The 22,660-nt window shown below is 37.5% G+C and overlaps 2 protein-coding genes across 5 annotated transcripts in view; one reads left to right on the top strand and one right to left on the bottom strand.

Moving 5' to 3' along the window:
- Positions 1-3,460, bottom strand: part of LOC135219221 (carotenoid isomerooxygenase-like) — a 42,358-nt gene extending 38,898 nt beyond the window's left edge. For 2 of the 3 annotated variants that reach the window (XM_064255801.1, XM_064255800.1), the window contains exon 1: positions 3,307-3,456. In XM_064255801.1, the coding sequence (XP_064111871.1) occupies positions 3,307-3,308 (2 nt within the window). In that variant the 5' untranslated portion in view covers positions 3,309-3,456. Of the gene's footprint in view, positions 1-3,306 lie in introns of all 3 variants that reach the window. The other variant, XM_064255802.1, reaches the window with a different exon arrangement.
- LOC135219219 (dystrobrevin beta-like) overlaps positions 1-22,660 on the top strand; it is a 487,262-nt gene that overhangs the window by 1,767 nt on the left and 462,835 nt on the right. Inside the window, exons 1-2 of one of the 2 annotated variants that reach the window (XM_064255797.1) lie at positions 1,743-1,923; positions 10,191-10,253. The gene's annotated coding sequence lies outside the window, so the exon portion shown is untranslated. Of the gene's footprint in view, positions 1-1,742; positions 1,924-10,190; positions 10,254-22,660 lie in introns of those variants that run through there. The other variant, XM_064255798.1, reaches the window with a different exon arrangement.

Raw genomic sequence — 22,660 nt, 5'->3', positions numbered from 1 at the left:
CATTTCTCAAAATACTAGTATGGTGGCACTTCTGGTTAATAAAAGCACTTGATAATACTAGCTTCATTATGATATGTTTTAGAAGCACCTTATAATACTGGCTGCATATGGTATGTTTTAATCTTTTATTGATGGTAAGCAGCTCGTTGTTTTTGTTAAATTTTCTGGATTCAGTACACTTCGAGCAAAACTTACTGATTTCCCAACATTTACCATCTCAATTTCATCATTCACTGATACAGACACGATTATTCCCGTATTGGCGATACTTCTGACACGAAATTTGCTCAATTTTTGTCTCGATAAAGCTTCCGTTCTAATGGTTGCAATACTGGCGTTTATGGTAACGCCAGTTTTAACAAACAATCCAATCAAATAAATATAATTTAAACGCACAGCGTAACGATATATTCAGTGTCTTCTGACATTACTAAAAAACCGTTCTCTTGACATGGTAGTCCAATTTTTTCCCTTAAAGAATAACTGGCAACTCCACGCCCTTTATAACAGTCATGACCTTTCACTATAATCACCGAGATTCGTGACACTGGTCAATGCATAGTCTTTGTGCAGAGCCATAGTCAATGCATGGTCTTTCAGCAGAGCCTGTGCATCCGTATATTAAGAATTGCCACCGTCACAATTTCTACATACCTGAGATCTTGCTTATATCATTATGAAACTGGAAGTTTTCCACATACAGGTTTTCCTGCTTGCGATGAATAGTTAATCCTGGCTTGAGAAACTGCTCGTTATCTTTTGGCGGCACTTGCTTATTTCTAAGGCGTTTATTACTAACTACAAAGATTGTATTTCTTCCCCATGCCCACCTCACGTTCCTGTGTTTATATATGAAGTCCCATGAGCTATAATACTACATGTATAATCCTAAACTGATGAAGCCAAGAATCAAAGGGCTACCATGTTGCGCCACCCTTTAAGCGTAAGGTGAATTATACATTTTATATATATATATATATATATATATATATATATATATATATATTATATTAGATTAAATTTCAACTTCACTTCAACAAAAGACCCTCTTTTAGTTACCATATGCGACCACCACATTGTTTGAATACCAAGTACATAATTCACAACAGGTCAACAGACACACAATGGTTCTTTAACAGAGGAAGAAATTCGCTCGTCCTCACCCAGGATTCGACCCTGGGGCCTCAACCGAGAAAGGTAAGAGCAAGGTACCTTGGGTAAGAATGCTTATTATGTCCCCTAATGATATCCGACTAACCCGTCTCAAGGAACATGCAGTGTTGAAGAATACACATATAACTATTATTTCCAGAGATACCTGGAAATTTTGCCCTGCCAAGACGTGTGTGAAACACGAGTGCAGCCGTTTGAAGAGCGGTCATAGTCAAGGTTACATCATACAGCCAAGTAATTAAATCTATACCTCTTACACATCAAAAGTTAAAATTATGTACAAAAACATGGCACACACTTGTGGACAGACAAACAGATAGTTTTTGTTCCAGTTTATCGATGTGTGATCATCCTTGTATCAAGTTTGATGATTTACCTTTATACCAAAATGGGCTGAAAACCTTTCAACCTCGCGAAAGAGCTGGCTGACAAAATGAGCATGAGACCCGCTAGCAAACACTCTTCTCAGCATTGAGGGTTCACCCATGTACTGGACTTCAATCTCTCGACCAATGTGGGGGAGTTGCATTGGCCTCTAGTAGACACGACACTCACTGACGGATAGCAACTGGTAATCTCCCTTTATAAAGATGTCTGACAGCTCTAATTTTGCACCAGTTTTGACTGAAATCCCCGTAACCAACCATTAAGGACTTGTAAGGAAAGCCCGAAATCCCTGTAACCATTAAGGGCTTTAAGGAAACCCAGATAAACAAGCCGGCGGACAAATGGACATTCAGGAGGGAAGAGGTATGTTTCCCCCCATCTTTTTTGGTAATAACTTAGTATAACAGTTTCAGTCAAAAAGAATAATTGAAATAAAATGTGCAGTATTTGGATCACTGTCCAAGCTCTGATATGCTTGATGGCGAAAATGTGGAGAGAAGAACCGAGGGAGATGAATATTTCCTCCGGATCGAATGTCGAGTTGGGATCATGTTCCCATAGGTATAGCGATAGTGGGGGACTTTTTTTTTTCTTTCTTTCTTTTAAGAGGATTATATGACAAGCAGCCCCAAAAACCCCCAAAGAAAGAAAAAATTACATATACGTCCGTCGGAGAGGTAACCAAAAACTGTAGCAGCAACAAAAAATACTTGTCGTAAGCAGCTATAATCCCAACATACCGCACATGTTTCCGCCAAAACGTGAGTACTCACATAACGTTTGCACATGTTACCGACAGAGCGCATAACAAACTAAGTACTAACAGGTTTGCGACAAATTTTATGCTTTGAAATACTTGCATCTTACAACTGTAAGTAGCGTAATAATTAAAATGTTTTAATAAGTACTGACAAGACTCGTTGTCGTAATGAAACTGGGAAAAATGAACATTACTTTCCATCACCAATTCAGAAGGGAAGCATCGCCAACATATGACGTCATAAGTAAACACTCAGCATAGTTGCCACGCAATCCTAGAAACATATTTACTATAGTGGCAGTACTGTCTGCTAGCTTATTAACTACACATGGATTTTTTAAAGTGTACTTTTGATTAAAAAAAAAATCCACTGCTGCCTGAATGACACTTCCCAATGAACAACTGTCAAGTTCCCTTATTCATTATCCTTAATGATTATATAAATAAAAAAAAAATTCTTCTAAACTATGTAACTTAAAATACAAGATCGTAAACTGTCGACCTAAGACACTTTAAGTATAATACTCAGGCATTGTCTAGTCGTTCAAGTAAAAATCAATAACTGAAACAACGTGCATTTCTTAATAAACCAAACCCTAAAACGTTTTTCCACTTTGACGGATTTATTACATTTATAAAATTACCCTAAAACCCGAAATGTAAACACTGTATTGTTTGAGAGCATAACCAAATTGCTGATAATGCACACATTTCTCATAGTCTCAATAACAACAAACGTTAACGTATCATGTAGCTTATAGACTTGAGGATGCCCCCACATACGGAGACCTAAATTCTAACTTTCCTCGAATGTTATCGAGAATCAAAACACAAAAGGCTACATTCAAATCGAATCCTACAAGTTGCACTAATTTCTTTAATAAATTCCCGTAAAATAACTCTGCCATCAGAGATACAAGAAGGCATCGTCAAGACATATGTTGTAAGTCTCAATTTTCAAGTTTCGTGAGGTGAACAATACTCACATTTTCGTTTCCAGTCGATAAAATTACACTGAAAAAGGTGCTGTAGAACTTCCAAAACGAGTTTGTTGCTAACACTGGCTTCTCAAGGCCGCTAGACCTCGCTAAATAGGATCGGTTTGTCGTGACTCGTACGTCCGCCAGGGGAAGAGCACCCATCCTTCTCGTACGACAACACTGTTTACCATATGAAAAGCTCTTGGTTGTATTAATTCCTTCATTTAAATGCATGGCCAAAAGGAACTCGTAAAACATTCAATGACGCATTAATTTGGGGCGGATTACTGTGGTACCGTACCCACATTTCTTGATCGTGTCGAATTTGAAATTCAATACAGTTGTATAAACGAGAAAACTCGACTGCAAAGAAAAACTATTCATAGGAAATGCAAGCATGGCGACGGCGACCCTTTGGTATTAGTGGTGTGACATAACAATATTAATGTTTTCCTGCTATGTTAGTTAAAAGAGAATCCATTAAGAGTTCTTTACCGTCAGATATTTCATGTAAAGGTCAAAGGTATCGAGCAACTTAAGAGTTCCTTTATCCGGCTTAAGATAAAAGAAAAAAGTGGGTAGTCTTTGAGTTAGGCCTAATCCAAGAGGAAAGCGAATGCCCTTCCTCAAAGATTACAAGAACAAAGAAAACCGAAAACTGAGTTTAGATGCTTGACTTGGGAGGGGGAGATACACTCACGAGTACAGCAAACTTATTACGAACTAAATGTTAGCATGATAGTGATAGGTGAAATATGGTTCGTCAAGGAGGTTATAGTCTCAGTGGCTTGCCTTGTAGTAACAATACTGAGACCCTCTTCAGGTGGAGGTAAAGAAATGGGGGAAAATTGTTTATTAACTGAATTGCCCTACAAATAAAAGCTGTGTAGAATGCAACAGCAAAGGGCTCCATACACTGAACAATGGTATGAGCGAATGTCTGTTCTGTATAGTTCGCAAAAACATTGTGTATGGGCTTGTCTGAATACAAAAGTGGGCGGTGCTTCGTGTCTGAACGATTTCAGCGGGAATCTGTACAGCACGACTAGGTTGCTGGCTTGCGACTTAATTCTGTCATACGCAATGTATGGGTTTGTCTTGGATTTGTCTGCCGATATAGCTATCGCACACGTCTGTTCTAGAGAGGATGCCATGTCTTCCTAAGACAAAATCTTTGTTCAGACTGAAATCGGTGCGGAGGTCGTTCATTCTGTCTGAATAGTGTGTGCGTTTGTCAATAACGACAATCGTTCAGTGTATGGGGCCTTAATACAGGTGTTGCAATGCAAGGCTTATATATATATATATATATATATATAATATATATATATATATATATATATATAGAGTTTGATTAGTCAAAGATCACTGGTGATCAACAAAGGCATATTCACCAAGATTATGGAATGTAGACAGTTACAATACTGATCTTTGTATCTGCACCTTTGATAAAAAAAAACATGCATTAACCATCGTTATTATTATTGAATATTTACCCCACATGAAAGACAAAAAGTAGCTTCCTTTGAACAGAAACCACTAGGGAGAGGGAGAGAGTGTAGCAGGGAATCTTTCAACAACATTTTTCTGCTCACAGGGCCTAGTTATAATTGTGCAACATCGAATGCAACGTTACTGCGAGATGCATACATTAGTATGTTTATATGAATAAAAACATTCACTGCTGGACTAATTCCAATTGAATATATGTGGGATATATATTTAAATCATGATATTACTGGGATCAGGAAATCCAAATATCACGAAATCGCATCAAATAACCGTAAAATGACTCAGTAGCACCGGGGTGAATGACCTAGATGGAAAAGTATGGCGCTTCGGTTGCTCTGGTTATTTATATTTAAGCTGTAGTTGCTATCTACTCGTTTATACTTGCATTCGTTTTGTGGTTCTCCGTTTTTTCTCCTTTTGGTTTTTGATTCTCCGTTTTCTGTGTTAGGGGGACCCATGCAGTGGCATGATTGATTATTCCCTAGTAACGTAACATACATGGCGGGTAATAACAACACATAAAGGGCCCCATACACTGAACGATTGTCTGCATCGTTCGCAAAATACATTGTGTATGGGCTTGTTTGAACGCAAAAGTGGGTGGAGTTTCGTGTCTGAACGATATCAGCGGGATGCTGTCAAGACCAGTTGCTGGCTTGCGACGTAATTCTGTCATGCGCAATGTATGGGTTTGTCTTCCGAAATAATGCTATCGCGCACCTCTCTTCTGGAGATGATGCCATGTCTTCCCCAAGGTATACCTTGGTCTTCCCGAGACAAAATCTTTTTTCCGACTGAAATCGGTGTGGAGATCGTTCATACTGTCTGAATAGTGTGTGTGTGTGTGTGTGTCGGTAACGGCAATGTCGTTCAGACAGTCGTTCATACAATCGTTCACTGTATGGGGCCCTAAGTCGGCGTATAGGCGGCAAAGTATGGAAACGTACCTTTTTCATTAACTTATCATCTTCACTAAGCTTTCTAGGTAGACGTGGACGGCAGACAGCAACAGGTCCTATAGTAATATATTGGAACTTTCCGTACGTGACAAAGTCTTCCTGCTTCCTCTTCTCTTCAATTGGATGAATTCTCAATTTTTAGCCACGCCTCTGAATACGCATAGTCTCACCAGCGTACTACTTGTTTTTCTTGCTAGTAACACATGAATTGTGGATCCTCTGTGGTATTTATTTTCTGACTTTGTTTCTGTTGTAAACAACAGTGTTTAGAACCAAATCATCTTTTAGAAACATCATGATCATAGATGAAGACATGTGAGCACAAAATAAAATAAATTTGAATAATAACTATCACCAGGTGACGCTTTCCCTTCTTTAAATGTAAATTCATAGTTTTGGACTGAGTTTTTTCAATCGCTTTCAGCAATTATAAGGCTTTTTGTCTTTCTTTAATAAGAATTTTTTTTCTTTGTTTTTTCCTGCATTTTACGCACAGCCGAGGTTGCTTCACGATTGCACAAATGCTCTCTCTCTCTCTCTCTCTCTCTCTCTCTCTCTCTCTCTCTCTCTCTCTCTCTCTCTCTCTCTCTCTCTCTCATTTATTTTTAAAGCTCCATCTTTTGTTCTTTCCTTGCAAAAATGTTATATAACTTAGTACTTTGTTTGAGGGCTGATGCTTCGTTCTGGGGAGCTATCCGTTGGTTCCTTGTGTTGACCTATGTGGAGGTCCTTTCGTGGCAAGGGTTAATCCAAGGCCACTGACCAAAAACTATATTATTGTCTCTTCCTCACCATCGCCTTAGGGTGAACGCAGATGCGGCAGCACAAGAGGGAATACTAACACATTCTATTTCGAATGGCGAGATAAAGTGAAGGAAGATATGGAGAGAAGAGGTTTGGTGGAGGATGATGCCTTTGATAGAAGAAGGCAGTGGAGGAGATGGTGCATGAGGCAACCGACTCTTTAATGTAGGGATCACGGTGGGAAATAAGATTTTATTTGCAGTAATATTATTATCATGAAACTGCCATTAATTATAATGAGATGTGTTTCTTGATTTTTTAAAATTTTTATTTTATTTTTTTTTAAGAATTGAAAGGGTGTCTTCGATAGCCTTATTTGCATCGTTCTTTCACCTTCCCGAGAGGCAGCAAGTTCAGCTGGTCGCTTATAATTTAGGTTTCAGAAAATAATATATGTTATCTGTAACCTTGTGGTGCGTTGTTTTTGGCATTTATACTTTTAATAGCCACCTGTGGCTGTTGGTTTTGTCCATGTAAAACTTGTTTTTGATGGCTATTTAAGCCTTTTATTTACCAGCAATTTAGTCCTTATGGCTTTCGTTAAATGGTCAGATGATATATATATTATCTGTAACCTTGTGGCGCGTTGTTTTTGGCAATTTTACCTACTATAGCCACCTATGGCTGTTGGTTTTGTCCATCTAAAACTTTTGCTTTTGATGGCTATTTAAGCCTTTTATTGCCGAGCAATTTAGTCCTTATGGGTTTCGTTAAATGGCACCCATAGGTTTGTTTCTTTTGGTCATTTAGGTTGTTCCTGTATGTGGCCACAAGACAATCGGTGTCATGGCAAACTTTGTTTGTTGTTTAAATGGTCTTTTAAGGTGTTTTGTTTTCATGATCAATCGAGGATTTTATTTATATGTGCATTTAGGGTTTTGTTTTTACAAGACACCAATGGGCTATATACTTGTTTTTATAGCTCCCCAGTGTGCTTTTTTTTTTCTAAGCAACTTTTTTTTTTATACAGCCATGCAAGAATTTTTTTAAATAGTTACGACCATACGACTACCCAAGACCTATTAAGTATATTAGACCTAGCAAGGCTTTTGTTTTTATATCAGTTAATACATTTGTGTTGTGGCCACTTAATTTTCCTGATGTTATATCCACTTCAGACAGTTTATAGATGAAAAGAGTACGGTAAGGGTTAGGCAAAGCGTCAGGTGGACAGGAAGACCGTTTATATGCTTTTAAAGACTACAATATCCCCTAAAATGAAATTCATTTAGTAGTCTTGCGAGGATATACCTACCATCTCCCCCACCCTCAAGCTGATTTTTTCTCTGTTTAAATTACACCAGTACATGAAGTTTAAAACGTATATACCATTTTGAGTATGTTATAGCTATTTGCTAAAGTATATTTGAAAATATGGACGAGTAACTGTGAAAAAAAAAAAAAAAAAGAGGACACTGATTCGAAAAGATTCATCCCAATTTAATGAGGTTTCAAATGTAAACTTTCTACTCGGGTAACGTAAATTGAGTTATGGATGTGCTTCGGTTGTGAAATGGAAAAGAGGAGTGATAAGGAACAGACAATTCAGCGTATTACGTCTGGTAGCTATTTTTTTTTTTTTTGTAATACCTAGGCGTCTTTGAGAAATACCAAAAGAAAGCTCCACTGCCGAAACCGACGTTTTAGCCTTTTACTTTACCTCCATTATTGGTACCTTTCTTCAATCTTGCTGGCCAGTCTAAGTATTACTTCTTAGCGCATCTGAGGCGTTTCTCTCAGTTCCACTTTGAGAACCTTGTCCTTCATTTTTTATTTTATTTCTGATTCTATATCTCTAGCTGTTCAACTTCCTCTTTTCACTGTCTTAAGAGCTGAATGGCTGAAAGTTCCCCAGCGCTTGGCTTGATAGCCTAAATTCTAAGCCTGAAGCCTAACGTCCTTACAGACCTTACAGACCTTACATCTTGTTCGGGTTGCCCCAGGTCCCTCAGTGTGAGGCACCTCTAATGTCTACCAGAGAGTTGCTAGTACATCTTCCGGTATATTTTGCATCTTCCCAATCTTGGATGGTCTGGGATGCAGTTTAGATATTTGTCGAGCTTATTCTTAAACACATCTACGCTCACTCCTGATATATTCCTCAGATGAGCTGGCAACGCATTGAATAGACGCTGCATTATCGATGCTGGTGCGTAGTGGATTAATGCCTGTGCTGCTTCCTTATTTTCCTGGTATAGTTTTGGGCACTATTAATCTACCTCGGCTTGCCTCTTTCTGATATTTTTAGTTCCATGATATTTTCTGCTATTCCTTCTATCTGTTTCCATGCCTGAATTATCATGTAGCGTTCTCTTCTCCTTTCTAGACTATATAATTTTAAGAATTGTAGTCTTTCCCAGTAGTCTAGGTCCTTAACTTCTTCTATTCTAGCTGTAAAAGACCTTTGTACACTCTCTATTTGTGCAATATCCTTTTGATAGTGGGTACCATATCATACATTGCAATATTCAAGTGGACTATACGAACATATGTTTTATAAAGCATAATCATGTGTTCAGCTTTTCTTGTTTTGAAGTGCCGTAACAACATTCCCATTTTTGCTTTACATTTTGCCAACAGAGTTGCTATTTGATCATTGCATAACATGTTCCTATTCATCATCACACCAAGGTCTTTAACTGCTTCCTTATTTGTGATGGTCTCATTATTAGGTCCCTTATATGCATATAGCTTTCTTTCTCTGTCTCCATAATTTATTGATTCAAATTTATCAGAGTTAAATACCATCCTATTTACCTCTGCCCAATCATATACTTTGTTAAGGTCTCTTTGTAGAGCGTTCCTATCTTCATCACAAGTAATTTCTAAGAGGAAAAGAGCATAATCACCTATCAAGGAATTGTTGAGCCATCTCTTGTTTTTGGAAGAAAAGTCTGATGTTAATTGCGAACATTTTTATTTTTTCTGACTATCTAGAAGAAATGTAATGCATGTATTGGGCAGAAGGATTTGAGGCTCAAAATCGAACGCAAAATGACGTGTTAAAGTGAAGATTCGACGTCACGACGAGTCAGGTGGTCATAACGAGGATTTGCTAAGGTTAGCGAGTCAATTCACCTGGGAAGGCGACTTGACTCACCTCCATCGTCCACTTATCGAGACTTAACCCGAATGGAGAGGAAAAGAGATCACAGGAAAACTAGGCTCAAATTACATTTATAGATTCAGGATTACCTCGGGTTTTTATATAGCCGAGGATTTGCCCGACTCCTTGGTTCGAAAGGAAGCTTGCTTTCTGAGCTGTTTTCGCTAAAAATCAGAAAGAGGATGTTAGTTTGAAATTATTTTGTTCAGGCATCTGTTTCATATCATTCAAGACAGTTTTAGAACCCTTTTTCCGACATTCTAAACGAAATTACCTTAGACACGGAATGAATATTGTATATAAATGAAATTAGAAGAAAATACTGGTTATTTTTTGTTAATTAAGAAAACTGCATGTATCTTTTAAAGTAGGGTTTTTTTTTTTTCTTTTACTACACAGATATGCCACATGTCACTTTTTCTCCAGAAACCAGCCAGGTTCATATCTGATAAACATGACATTTTCTATGGAGTTTCATGGTTCACAGTTGTTCACAATTTTTCTTGCAGATATTCTCCAGAACGCAACGTTTAGCAGATGAGGTCTGAAATGGATGCGCGCGCAGTTCGCAGGTGAGTTGAACAAAAAACTAATCTGTTATGGGGTTACTTCATTTCAAATATTTCAAATGTTTGCGTGAGTATTTGATGTGACGTTTATGGAAATGCCAATCTTGGTAAATTACTTCATGGTGTTCTTAAGGGAACAGAATGCTGTAACGATAATAATTTTGAACCAAAATAATTCTGCGTTAGTGACAGTCTGAATTCTCACAACAAAATTTGATTCTAGAGCTAAAACAGAATCATTCTGAGACACAGAATTCAGATTGAACTTTCACCTTTGGTAACGGACGTTCTTCTTACCTTCAGCGACGGAAAATACTGAATGTTTTACTCCTTCACAACCGACGGTGTTTTAGCCTTGGCCGACTTCCGTGTGGAGAAGTGGGTCCATTAAATACAGAATCATTTTTTAGTGAAGTTTTATATGATTATTTAAAATCTTTTTTTTTATCTTAATTTTTATCTAAGCTGAGTAGTTTTGAGGCGACTAATTGATTACACTGCTATTCTACAGTTCATGTGTGTACTGTGTTAAACAGCCAAGATTGTTTGTCTGGTTCTAGTGTGGTAGTATACCTACCAAAATGACGATTACAATTTGCTTCTGTCTGTTTTGAACTTTTTTCCATAAAATAAAAGAAATAAAATAATTAGTTCATAACCTGCAAGCTACCAAGTTATATTAGACTCATTGCCATGCGATTGGTCTATTTGTCGGGCCAACGAGGTTGACGTTTCAGAAGATCGTTTGTTTTTTCTAAAAACCCTCATTTTTTTAAAGGAATTTCTCAAAGTATTTCAATGCGTATCAATTAAATTACATGTGCTAGTTTTCACACAAATATGATTGCTTATTTTTTTTATGTCAGACTTGCCTATTTTTATTATTATTCAAAATATACAGACATTAATAGTGATCAATTCCAAAAGACAGTGAGTTGCAGAACAAGTTCCCACAACAGATGATGTCCATTTGTGAACGAGAGGTAAATGTAGGGAATGAATAACGGCGAAGAAAACTTAACTATTAAGAAAATAATGAATGTAAAAGGGACTAATACCTTCATAACTGTAGCTATTTCCATGAGAAGCCAGAGTCGTATTTTTTTTTTTTTTTTTATAGTATCCGTAAAGCTAAACCTGAAAGGAAGGAGGTGGAGTTCTGCCGGTTTGTGCATAAAAATCAGTAACCTTAATCCTTTTAAAATCAGTATGGCATATAGGTCAGTCCTAATGAGATCACCTCTTGAGAGAGAGAGAGAGAGAGAGAGAGAGAGAGAGAGAGAGAGAGAGAGACCTTGTCCCATTTCGTCTCCGTTCTTAGAGAAGAGAGAGAGAGAGAGAGACCTTACAGACCTTACAGACCTTACATCTTGTTCGGGTTAAATTGCCCCAGGTCCCCTCAGTGTGAGGCACCTCTAATAGGTCTCCAGAGAGTTGCTAGTACATCTTCCGGTATATTTTTGCATCTTCCAATCTTGGATGGTCTGGGATGCAGTTTAGATATTTGTCGAGCTTATTCTTAAACACATCTACGCTCACTCCTGATATATTCCTCAGATGAGCTGGCAACGCATTGAATAGACGCTGCATTATCGATGCTGGTGCGTAGTGGATTAATGTCCTGTGTGCTTTTCTTATTTTTCCTGTATATTTTTTTGGGCACTATTAATCTACCTCTGCTTGCTCTTTCTGATAGTTTTTAGTTCCATGATATTTTCTGCTATTCCTTCTATCTGTTTCCATGCCTGAATTATCATGTAGCGTTCTCTTCTCCTTTCCAGACTAATATAATTTTAAGGAATTGTAGTCTTTCCCAGTAGTCTAGGTCCTTAACTTCTTCTATTCTAGCTGTAAAGGACCTTTGTACACTCTCTATTTGTGCAATATCCTTTTGATAGTGTGGGTACCATATCATATTGCAATATTCAAGTGGACTACGAACATATGTTTTATAAATCATAATCATGTGTTCAGCTTTTCTTGTTTTTGAAGTGCCGTAACAACATTCCCATTTTTGCTTTACATTTTGCCAACAGAGTTGCTATTTGATCATTGCATAACATGTTCCTATTCATCATCACACCAAGGTCTTTAACTGCTTCCTTATTTGTGATGGTCTCATTATTAGGTCCCTTATATGCATATAGCTTTCTTTCTCTGTCTCCATAATTTATTGATTCAAATTTATCAGAGTTAAATACCATCCTATTTACCTCTGCCCAATCATATACTTTGTTAAGGTCTCTTTGTAGAGCGTTCCTATCTTCATCACAAGTAATTTCTCTACTTATTCTTGTGTCATCTGCGAAACTACTCACACCGAATCCTTAACATTATTGTCTATGTCTTCAATCATAATAACAAAACAGTATTGCAGCTAACACCGTACCTTGCGGCACACCGGATATTACCTTGGCTTCATCCGATTTCTCGTCGTTTGCAATAACTATCTGTTTTCTGTTGTGTAAAAATTCTTTTAACCATCTTCCTACTTTATCCACGATATTTGTGTTTTCTAATTTTCTTCGCTAATATATTATGGTCTACTTTATCAAAAGCTTTTGCAAAGTCTAAATAAACACATCTGTTTTCATTTCCGCTTTTCATATTTTTGAATATGTTTTCACGGTGGACTAACAGTTGGGTTTGTGTACTTTTTCCGGGTACGAAACCATGTTGTCCTTTATTAAACAAATTATTTTATTAAATGTTTCATAATATTTTTCTTCATTACCCTTTCATACACTTTCATTATATGTGATGTTAGACTCACAGGCCTATAATTACTTGCCTCTAGTCTTGATCCACTTTTGAAAGTAGGGGTAATATACGCTAATTTGTGCTCATCATATATCTTGCCTGTATCTACACTTTGTCTTAATAATATTGCAAGTGGCTTTGCGATAGAATGAACTACTTTCTTTAACAAATAGCATGGAATTCCATCAGGCCCTGCAGCAGCTCCATTTTTAATTTCATTAATAGCCTGCACAATATCAGCTTCTCATTAATCTCTATGTCAGCTAAATATTCACTATTTTCATCCCTTACTTCTATATCATTATCTTCATTACTATTCTAGGGGTGAATTCTCTCTTATACGTTCTGCCAGTATGTTGCAAATTTCCTTTTTTTCATTCGTTAATCTCCCTTCAATTCTCAGAGGGCCTATTTTCTATTCTTCTTTTATTCATCTTCTTCGCATATGAGTATAATAGTTTGGGTTTTTGGCTTGATATTTAATAGGGTTTTTTCTTCCAAGTCCCGTTTTTCATTTTCTTTTGATTGTATAATCTTTTGTTCTGCATTTTCTATCTTACTTTTTAGTTCTATAACTTTCCATGCATTTTTTTCTTTTGCAAGACCTTTTTTCCACTTTCTGATTTTCTGGGAACAAGATTCTTCTGTCTCTTGGGTATGCATGAATGATGTTACTTTTCTTCTTCGGTATATATTTTTCACTATTATCTCCAATATTTTATATAATATCTCCGTATTTACCCTTATGTCATCACTTACGAAAATGTTATCCCAATCTTTGTTAATTCTTCATTAATTTCTGACCATTTTATATTTTTACTGTAGAAGTTGTATTTTCCATATCCTTCCCACTTTTTCATTTCTTGCTTATCTCTATTTTCACTTGCTTTGGAATGAACTGTTAATTCTATGACATTATGGTCTGAAATACTCGCATTATAAACTATTATTTCTTTAACATAATTCATCTCGTTCACAAATACTAGGTCTAAAGTATTTTCCTTTCTTGTTGGCAGGTGATTTATTTGTTGAATGTTGTATTCTAGTAGCATATCTAATAGCTTTTCAAATTGCCTCTTATCTTCTGCACTACTATTACTCTCTTTTTTATATGTATAAGTACAACCACAATCTCCTATTCGTTCTTTCCATTCTACGAAAGGAAAGTTGAAGTCACCAGATAGTAGAATAGTCCAGTCCTTGTGATTTCTACATATATCATCCAATTTTTCAATTATTAAGTCAAACTCTTTAGTATTAGGAGGTCTATATATTACTATGTTCATCAATTTTTTCAGATTCAAATTCTACCGCTATTAGTTCACATTCTGAGTTACTATATTTTCTCATATATTTTTCCTTGTTTTTTTGTCTTTCCCATATATTGCGGTTCCCCCTTGATTCCTATTTTTTTCTAATCTGATCTATAAGTTTGGAACCCTTTTATTTGATCATCATTCCAGTCTCTTGGGAATACCAGGTTTCACTTATATTCATTATATCTATTTTCTTTTCATTTTGGGTTAGTTTCTTCTAAGTACTCTATTTTTCTTTTTGAGTTACTCGTAACTAAACCCTGCGCATTCATCACTATGATGGTTTGCGTGTTTTTCCTCCTTCATTTAATACTGATAGTAATAAGGATTTTCCCATGTCTCTTTCCTGTTCTGGTATGTTGTTCTTTTTTCATTTCCAGAAATTCTGACATTAAAAAATCCAACTTTTCCATAATATTTGATCTTCCTTCATCATAATTATTCATTTGTGTCTGAATCTGCAATTTCTCCGTTCTGCAATATCCTCTTGCATAATAAATACAGTTATTTATCTCTTGAGTAGAATTTCGGAGCTGATCTTTGAAATTTTTTGCTGACACCTCTGCATATCTCATTGGTGGTTTGCTTTTCTCTTTTACCTGATATTCTTGATTTCTCTCTTTATTTGTTTCTTTCTTATTTTGGATTTTATTACTTGGTTGGTTATTTAGTTTGATTATGATTCATGGCTACAGGGTGCATATATTTGCATTTTTTGTCGAACTTACATCCTTTTCCTTCTTTTAGGTTTTTACATATTTTTGGATGCAGATCTCTGCAATCATCCCCATATCCATCTAAGTATGCACATTTACCATATATTTCATAGTTTTGACATATCTTAGGATGTTTGTAGTAACATCTTTCTCCAAATCTGCAATTCCCTCTTTTCAAAAGGTTGCAGATTTTGTCACTTTCTTGTCTATTTTTTTTCCTCTTTCCCGTCATTGTATAGATCTGGGTAGAGCCTCTTCGGGATTTGTTTTTCTTTTCTGTTGTCATATCGTAATTTATTTCTTTCGTAGGTATGCTGCTTTTATTGCCTCATATGTAGTATCAATGAGTATCTCTGCATCCATACTTTTATCTTGTTCTTTGTTTTCCTTATTTTTTTTCTGTCATTTCATTTTTGTTTACTTCTCTTCCGTTTTCCTCTTCTTCTTTTTCTTCTTCTTCTTCCTCTTCCTCTTCTTCTTCATCCTCAACTATTTGTACATTCAATCTTGATTTAATAACATTGTCTATCCATGATAGACATGTTGAACAAAAAATTCTTGTATCTTTTCTCAAATCTTGTATTACCTCAGCACACTGTGGATGGGTCGGAATGTTGCATGCAGCACATTTTTCTGATTAGGTTTTGTGGATTGACTATGCTATACAAACCTTACACAGTTTGCATGCTTTTGGCATTCTTTTTCCTAATGCATCAATTAGTATATTCACAAGATTCACCTTATTCATTTTCTTTGTCGGAATTAATATGTTGGTTTATGTATATTTTCTTTATGAGTCTCTTGACCACTTGGATTTTATTTTGGAACTTCTTCAATTATTTTCAAGATGTTTTCATTAGATTTGTTCCAGTTTGAAGGATTATATCCTTCTAATATATCTATGAATGCTTTTGTATCTTTTTGGTTTAGGGACTGTTGCTGATTTCATAGATGAGAAATGCCAGTTCCCTTCCTGCTACCTCATCGTATTGCGAATCTGCTAAACACGCCAAATTAACGCCACCTTTTCCCCGCAGTTGGAACTTACTGCCATCTTGTTCTGATTTATAGTATTACACTTGATAAACTAACTTAGAAGACGCTTTATCCTACTATTTTCACACTAATCTTATCACCGATAGTTCACGAACACTTCTAGATATTTCTCAATTCTAGTCGTATGTTAAACTTGTGATATCTGTTGATTATTGTGACTTCACGCGGGTACGTCTCACCAAGCAAGATGGCTACTACGAGAGAGTGGAGTTTCTGCCGGTTGTGAAATAAAAAATCAGTAACTTAATCCTTTAAAATCAGTATGGCAAATAGGTCTAGTCCTAATGAAAGGATCACCTCTTGAGAGAGAGAGAGAGAGAGGATCTTGGGAGACGAGAGAGAGAGAGAGAGAGACCTTGTCCCATTTCGTCTCCGTCTTATAGCGGAGTTTTTATACGTTAACAAGTTTTGGGCAAATATTTCCTTTAGTCTTTTGTCCTGCAGCCTCTTGGCCTTATGCCAGCACGGGCTTTTGCTTCTGAAACAACCCGTAGCCTCAGTGAAGAACAGCAGGGAGATATTTATGCATCTGCACCATTGCAGCCGCTGCCAGAGACTAAATTTGCTACTTTTGACCATTGTAATCTCGTACTTGCAATGGCGTCGAACTATTTGTCCCTATTCAAATACTTTTCGTAATTTCACGACGTAAAATAATGGCACAAATGGTAAATATATGTTTGATGCTGTATATGGACGTACCGGATATATTTCTCCAGCCTCCAGCTCGGTCTAGCTTTTTAACGAAGGTAGAATCTGTTAACCAACTTGGCAATGGTACAGCTCACATGACCGTGAGGCCCGGGATTAATCCTGGTTAGGCCTATATTACAGTCCCAACTCAGTTCGGCGCCTGACTTTCTCTAGCGCGTCATTTTCTTCATATTTACGAACTTTGGACATGTCGGCTAAAGATATCAGGGTCATTAGGAGCATCGTCTCTACATGGTTTGACAATTAATTATTAGTCAAGGCTATCATGTGTAACGCTCCCTTACTATCGTGGAGCAGTTTCTGAAGGCCATTCGTCTGTCTGCCTATAATAATTGTCCTCCACGGAATGGACACAACGATGATTAAACCTCTAATTTACTTTGTCGCCCAAGCATCCGTTATTCACAGTTAAAATAAAATAAGGGGTCAGAATAATTACCACATGTGTAGACCAATCTAGATACCAGCTTGCTCTAATTTAGGTTACAATAGAGATTTTAACAAACTAACGTTTAGGGACGAATTGTAAGATGGCATGGATTGCCCTCTGCCTAAGTTACGTTTACTCCATATCTTGTAATGATTTTTGTCAAGACTTCGATACCCTCATTTAATTGGAATTGGAACATAAGATTTAGGCCAAAGGCCAATCGCTGGGACCTGTGAGGTAATTCAGAACTGAAAATAATGTTCAAACAATTGTTGAGAGAGGCCGGAAAATAAGGTGGGAAAAAGGTATGAACGGAGATATAGTAAAAGGAATGAAGGTGGTTGTAGCTAGGCGCTGAAAGGACGCTACAGAGAGCCTTAAGTAATGCCTACAGTGCACTGCGTGAGGTACACTGAAAGCATCACCTGCCTACGGGGGATATACCATGGAGAACAGATATTAACTGCGATTTTTCATCGGTAAAAAAAGTTCTTGCAGAACAGGAATAATCAGGCACTAGGAGAGAACTTCAGGGAGAAAAGAATGGCAGCAACAAGAATAAACAGAGGAAAGAAGAGAGATGCATTAAATAAGGAACTGTATGACATGGACAGAAACATGAGAAATAGTAGGACAAGAGAAGGCTGTAGGGGTATCGGGAAAATAAAGAATGAATACCAAGCAAGAAGCAGAATAGTGAAAGATGCCAATGGAAGTATTGCGGTACAGGAGGACAAAGTACTGGAGATTTGGAAGAACTGTTTCTGTGAGCTGTTAAATACAGACGACCCAGTAAATCCTATTAAAGGGAGACACATGCAGGCACCGGATTTGAGAAAAGAAGAGAAGCCAACAACATCGGAAACGGGCAATATTATCCCGGTAGATAAAATGGGAGATAAGACAGACTTGCTAATTATTGCACTTCTGCCAACTTGCTATAAGGTACAGTAAGTTCCAGAAGTGAAGCGACAAATTTCAGAAATGATCGAACTTCTTTAGAAACTCTCGTGGGGTTGCCAGTTAGTGAATTTCGAATGAAATCCTCTGAAATTTGTCGCTTCACTTCTGGAACTTACTCTACTAGCCAAGATTATAAAAAATGAATTAGAACCTTACACAGTGACACCATAGGGCGAATATCAATGTGGATTCAGAAAGGGAAGATCAACGATGGACCAGATTTTACTCTTAGACAGATAATGGAAAAACACTGGGAGTATAATAGAGATATGTGGCAGGTTTTTGTAGACTTCAAGCAAGCGTATGATAGCATCCATTGACCATCAATGTGGGATAGTATGAGGGAATTTGGTATACCGGAAAAGCTTATAAACTTGGTAAAATTATGCTACAGGAATGGTAAGAGTTGTGTCCAGGTGGGAAGGAAAAGGACAGAATGGTTTGAAATAAAAACAGGTTTGATACAGGGATGCCATGCCTTCTATCTCCAATGTTGTTTAATCTAATCTTAGAGAAAATAGTACGGAGTATCGAGGAAGTGGAGGGTGGGGTCATCTTGGGAGACACAAATGCCAAAGTCTTGCATTTACAAATGTTGTTGATTTCCTAGGAACAGATATACGAAATATAAGACGTTTCTATATACCATTAAAAGAAACTGCTACCAGCGTGGGACCAGAGATCGGTGGAAAACCGAAATGATGAGATTGTCAAGAAACAACCAACAACAACGACACCACCAAAATATGGGTGATGTTGAGGACGTGAGGGAATTTAGATATTTAGGAAGTCTGTTAACATCCAGCAGTGAGATGGAGAGAGGTTCTGGGTAGAATTACAGCAGTCTAAAACATCTTTTAAAAAGGAGAAATATCACAAAGTCTACCCAATTTAGGAATTTACTGCACCATTATTCAGGCCAGTAGTACTATATGGTTGTGAGACCTGGGATCTGACTAAACGTCAAGAACAGAGACTACTGGTTTTTGAAAACAGCAAATGGCGTAGGATAACAGGTCCCATTTACGATACAAATAAAGGTGCTTGGAGAAGAAGGCATAGCCAAGAAACGAGAGATTTAACTAGACAACCGCTAATAACTGGCTATGTAAGATTGCAGAGGATGTGGACACGTGGTTGGAATGGAAGAGAGCAGAATGCCTGAATGGTTATAAAAGGGTCAGTAGAAGGGAGAAGAAGAAAGGTGGAGAGACCGAGGATGAGGTGGACAGATAATGTGTTCAGAGATCTCAGAGAATTGGGAGTGGAGGAGGATCCTGGGAATAACCGGAGAGATGCAGTACTCAACAGGGGAACGTGGAGAGGTCCGGTGAAAGCAGCCATGGGCCACCAACAGGCCCGAGTGAGTGAAAAAAAAAAGTTGCCTAAAATGTTGGTAAAACCACTGAACGTCAAAGCAGATTTCCCAGAGTTATGCAGTGAATTCTAAGAGTGTTCCGCATGTGAGTTTTCTGTACAGCGTATAATGCTGTATGAACTCTCAGCCACGGCCCATGAAACTTTCAGCCATGGCCCGATAGTGGTCTGTGCTTTGGCACCTATAGCGGTGCCAGACGCACGATCATGGCTAACTTTAATCTTAAATAGAATGAAATCTACTGAGGCTAGGGAGCTGCAATTAGGTATGTTTGATGATTGGAAGGTGGGTGATCTACATATCAATTTGCAGCCCTCTAGCCTCGGTAGTCTTTGAGATCTCGGGGGGGGGGGGGGGGGAGTGCTAACGGACAGATAAAACCATCTCAATAGTTTTTTCTTTTACAGAAAACTAACATTGCAATAAAACCTAGGGCCCCTAAAACGCATTTGGTGTTGCTGCTTCTCTCTGTTTGTGGTGGTTTGATGACTTCGTTGCTCATCTCTTAAGATCCGGTTTGTGGAGAGAATCAAATAGAAATCTGCTGAATCATTCGAGTCAGATGTTATTGAAAGTAATGACTTCGACAGAATTAATTTTTTGGAGAGAACTCTTACATGTCAAGTGTTCCTGCAAAATAGTAAAAGGTGTTATTGCAAATACACGTATCGCCAGGGCCATATATATATATATATATATATATATATATATATATATATATAGATATATATATATATATATATATATATCAATTAAACAATTCTGTCAGAAACATCTATCATATTTTTTCATACCCTTCTCGGCGCGCATTTAAAAGTTAATCAAAGACCGTGCTGATTTTGGAGGTTAAATGGCCACCAGCAAACCACAATCAAATAAGGCGGAGGAAACATCAAAAGGGGCCATAAATTCAAGTACCTTGGCTCAGTGATTGACAATGAGGGGAACATGGAAGAGGAAATTAAAATCGGATTCAGTGTGATTGGAAGAACTGGAAGAGGGTGTCCGGTGTCATGTGTGATAGGAAAGTCTCTATAAGATTAAAGGGCAGAGTGCACAAGGCAGTGATCAGACCAGCAATGACATGTGGATTGGAAGCAGCACCACTAAAGAGAAGAGAGAGCAGAAAATTGGACGTAACCGAGATGAGGATGCTCAGGTGGATGGGCGGAGTGACCAAAATGGACAGGGTTAGAAATGAACATATTAGGGGTACAGTAAAGGTCACTGAAGCATCAAAGAAAGTGCAAGAGGCAAGGTTAAGATGGTATGGCCACCTGATGAAAAGAGAAAAGCAACACATGGCAAGAGAAGTAATGGACGTGTAGGTGGATGGAACACGAAGGAGAGGCAGACTTAAGTGACACAGGACAGAGGTAGATGGAAAAGACTCATCAAAAGCGGCGACCCCGAATAGGGATAAAGCTGGGAAGAAGAAGCTTATTTTGGAGGTAAGACTTGACAGCGAAACCTTCCCGTGGTAATAACCTAAACTGGTTTCGTAGGGTCACACCATCATACCATCCTGAAGATGTTCAACTATAGCGCTTAGAATTTAGAATTTATGCCAGAGCTATCATGTCCATGATCTACGCCGACACTCAGCCTTACCTAAACCTTTATCACGCGGCTGTGACCAAGTATGGGCTCAAATCTGACTCATGAGACAGGCAGTTAAGAAGACAGGATAGTAGTTTTCATACTTATACCAGGAAATACCATTAGACTTGAGACCACACCTTCACTTTTCTATGTCTATTCCCACTCATTCTGTTGTAAACTTATAAAAATGATCAAGGTCGCCTTATTGAAATCATATTTTGATGAAGTCTTAGCCACAAGATTCTCGAGAGAAGACCTGTCTTCTCTTGAGAATCTTGTAACCCAACTAGGTGGAAATTCGAGTCCTAAAAACTCAAATATAGTTACATGTATGTAGCCCGTTGTATTGGTACTAAATTCAGATGTTTCAAAAAACTTCTTGTTTAAGATGTGAATACTATTTTTCATTTCGTTTACGTCTTAACATTAGTGATTGCGTGCGCCACACACCCCATCCTTTCATTCAAACTTGATCCAGTAGATGGCAGTGTCTGTATAGGTATTCCTGACAGCTGCGTCATCTCAAGTGCTACAATATCCGTCTTACGTTGAATGCAGAGTAATGCTCTCAAGCCCAAGGTTGAGAGAATATTCACTAGACCTATAGCTCAAGTCTATAAGATAGTGTTGTAACCTCTGTATACCATGGCGTTCCACTCATTGGTTTCAGATATACATTGTTGGTTTAGGTTATTAATTTGGTCTAGGCACCAAATCATTTACATTGTACAGTCTTTGTTTGACTGATTGATTGATAGGGTTCTGTAAACAGTTCATGATACTTTTGAAATCCTTCCACTTGAATGTCTGCGCATTGTGAATGATGCTTCACGTCTTAGTCATGGAAATGAAATAAAATTCTTCACAACACTGCATTGAACTAATCACTGAAGTTCCACGTACGAAAACACCACGCCCTAATAATATTTAAAGTTACAGTAAAGTTCCATGTCAGGAAATAAAATCAGTGGAAGAATCTTGAATTTCTTTTGGTATGATTTTCAAGATCCTTTGATGGCGAACTGTTGGTGAATGTTGATTTTGATTAAAAAATGGGATATGCAGACTGGTGCCAGTGCTTCCACCAGTTTTGCATATTTTTTTTATTTTTTATTTTATTATTGTGGACTTCTGACTACCAGTCTGGCTGTGAATGGGTACCAGCGGCTGCTGGGGTCAAGAACAAAGGGCGGCAGCATCTCTTGCCCGCAGCATATTTTCCAAGAGGGGGAAAATTTTATATATATTATGCAGTGGAACTGCGATGTCAATGATTAAAGTGAAGCAAGATGCGATAAAGAAAGAGTGCAATGTTTCATTGACTTTATTTCAATAGTTCCATATACTGTTCAGTAGATTCAAATATTTCTGGAAAGAACAACGCAGTTATATACTGTAAACAAATATTATACAGTCCATAGTGAAACCTTTAATTTACTTTAACTGAAAGAATATACTGTAAAATGGAAGGAAAA

Source organism: Macrobrachium nipponense, chromosome 1 (genome assembly GCF_015104395.2).
Source record: "Macrobrachium nipponense isolate FS-2020 chromosome 1, ASM1510439v2, whole genome shotgun sequence".
Lineage (NCBI taxonomy): Eukaryota > Metazoa > Arthropoda > Malacostraca > Decapoda > Palaemonidae > Macrobrachium > Macrobrachium nipponense.
This window is presented reverse-complemented; position numbering and strand designations above follow the sequence as displayed.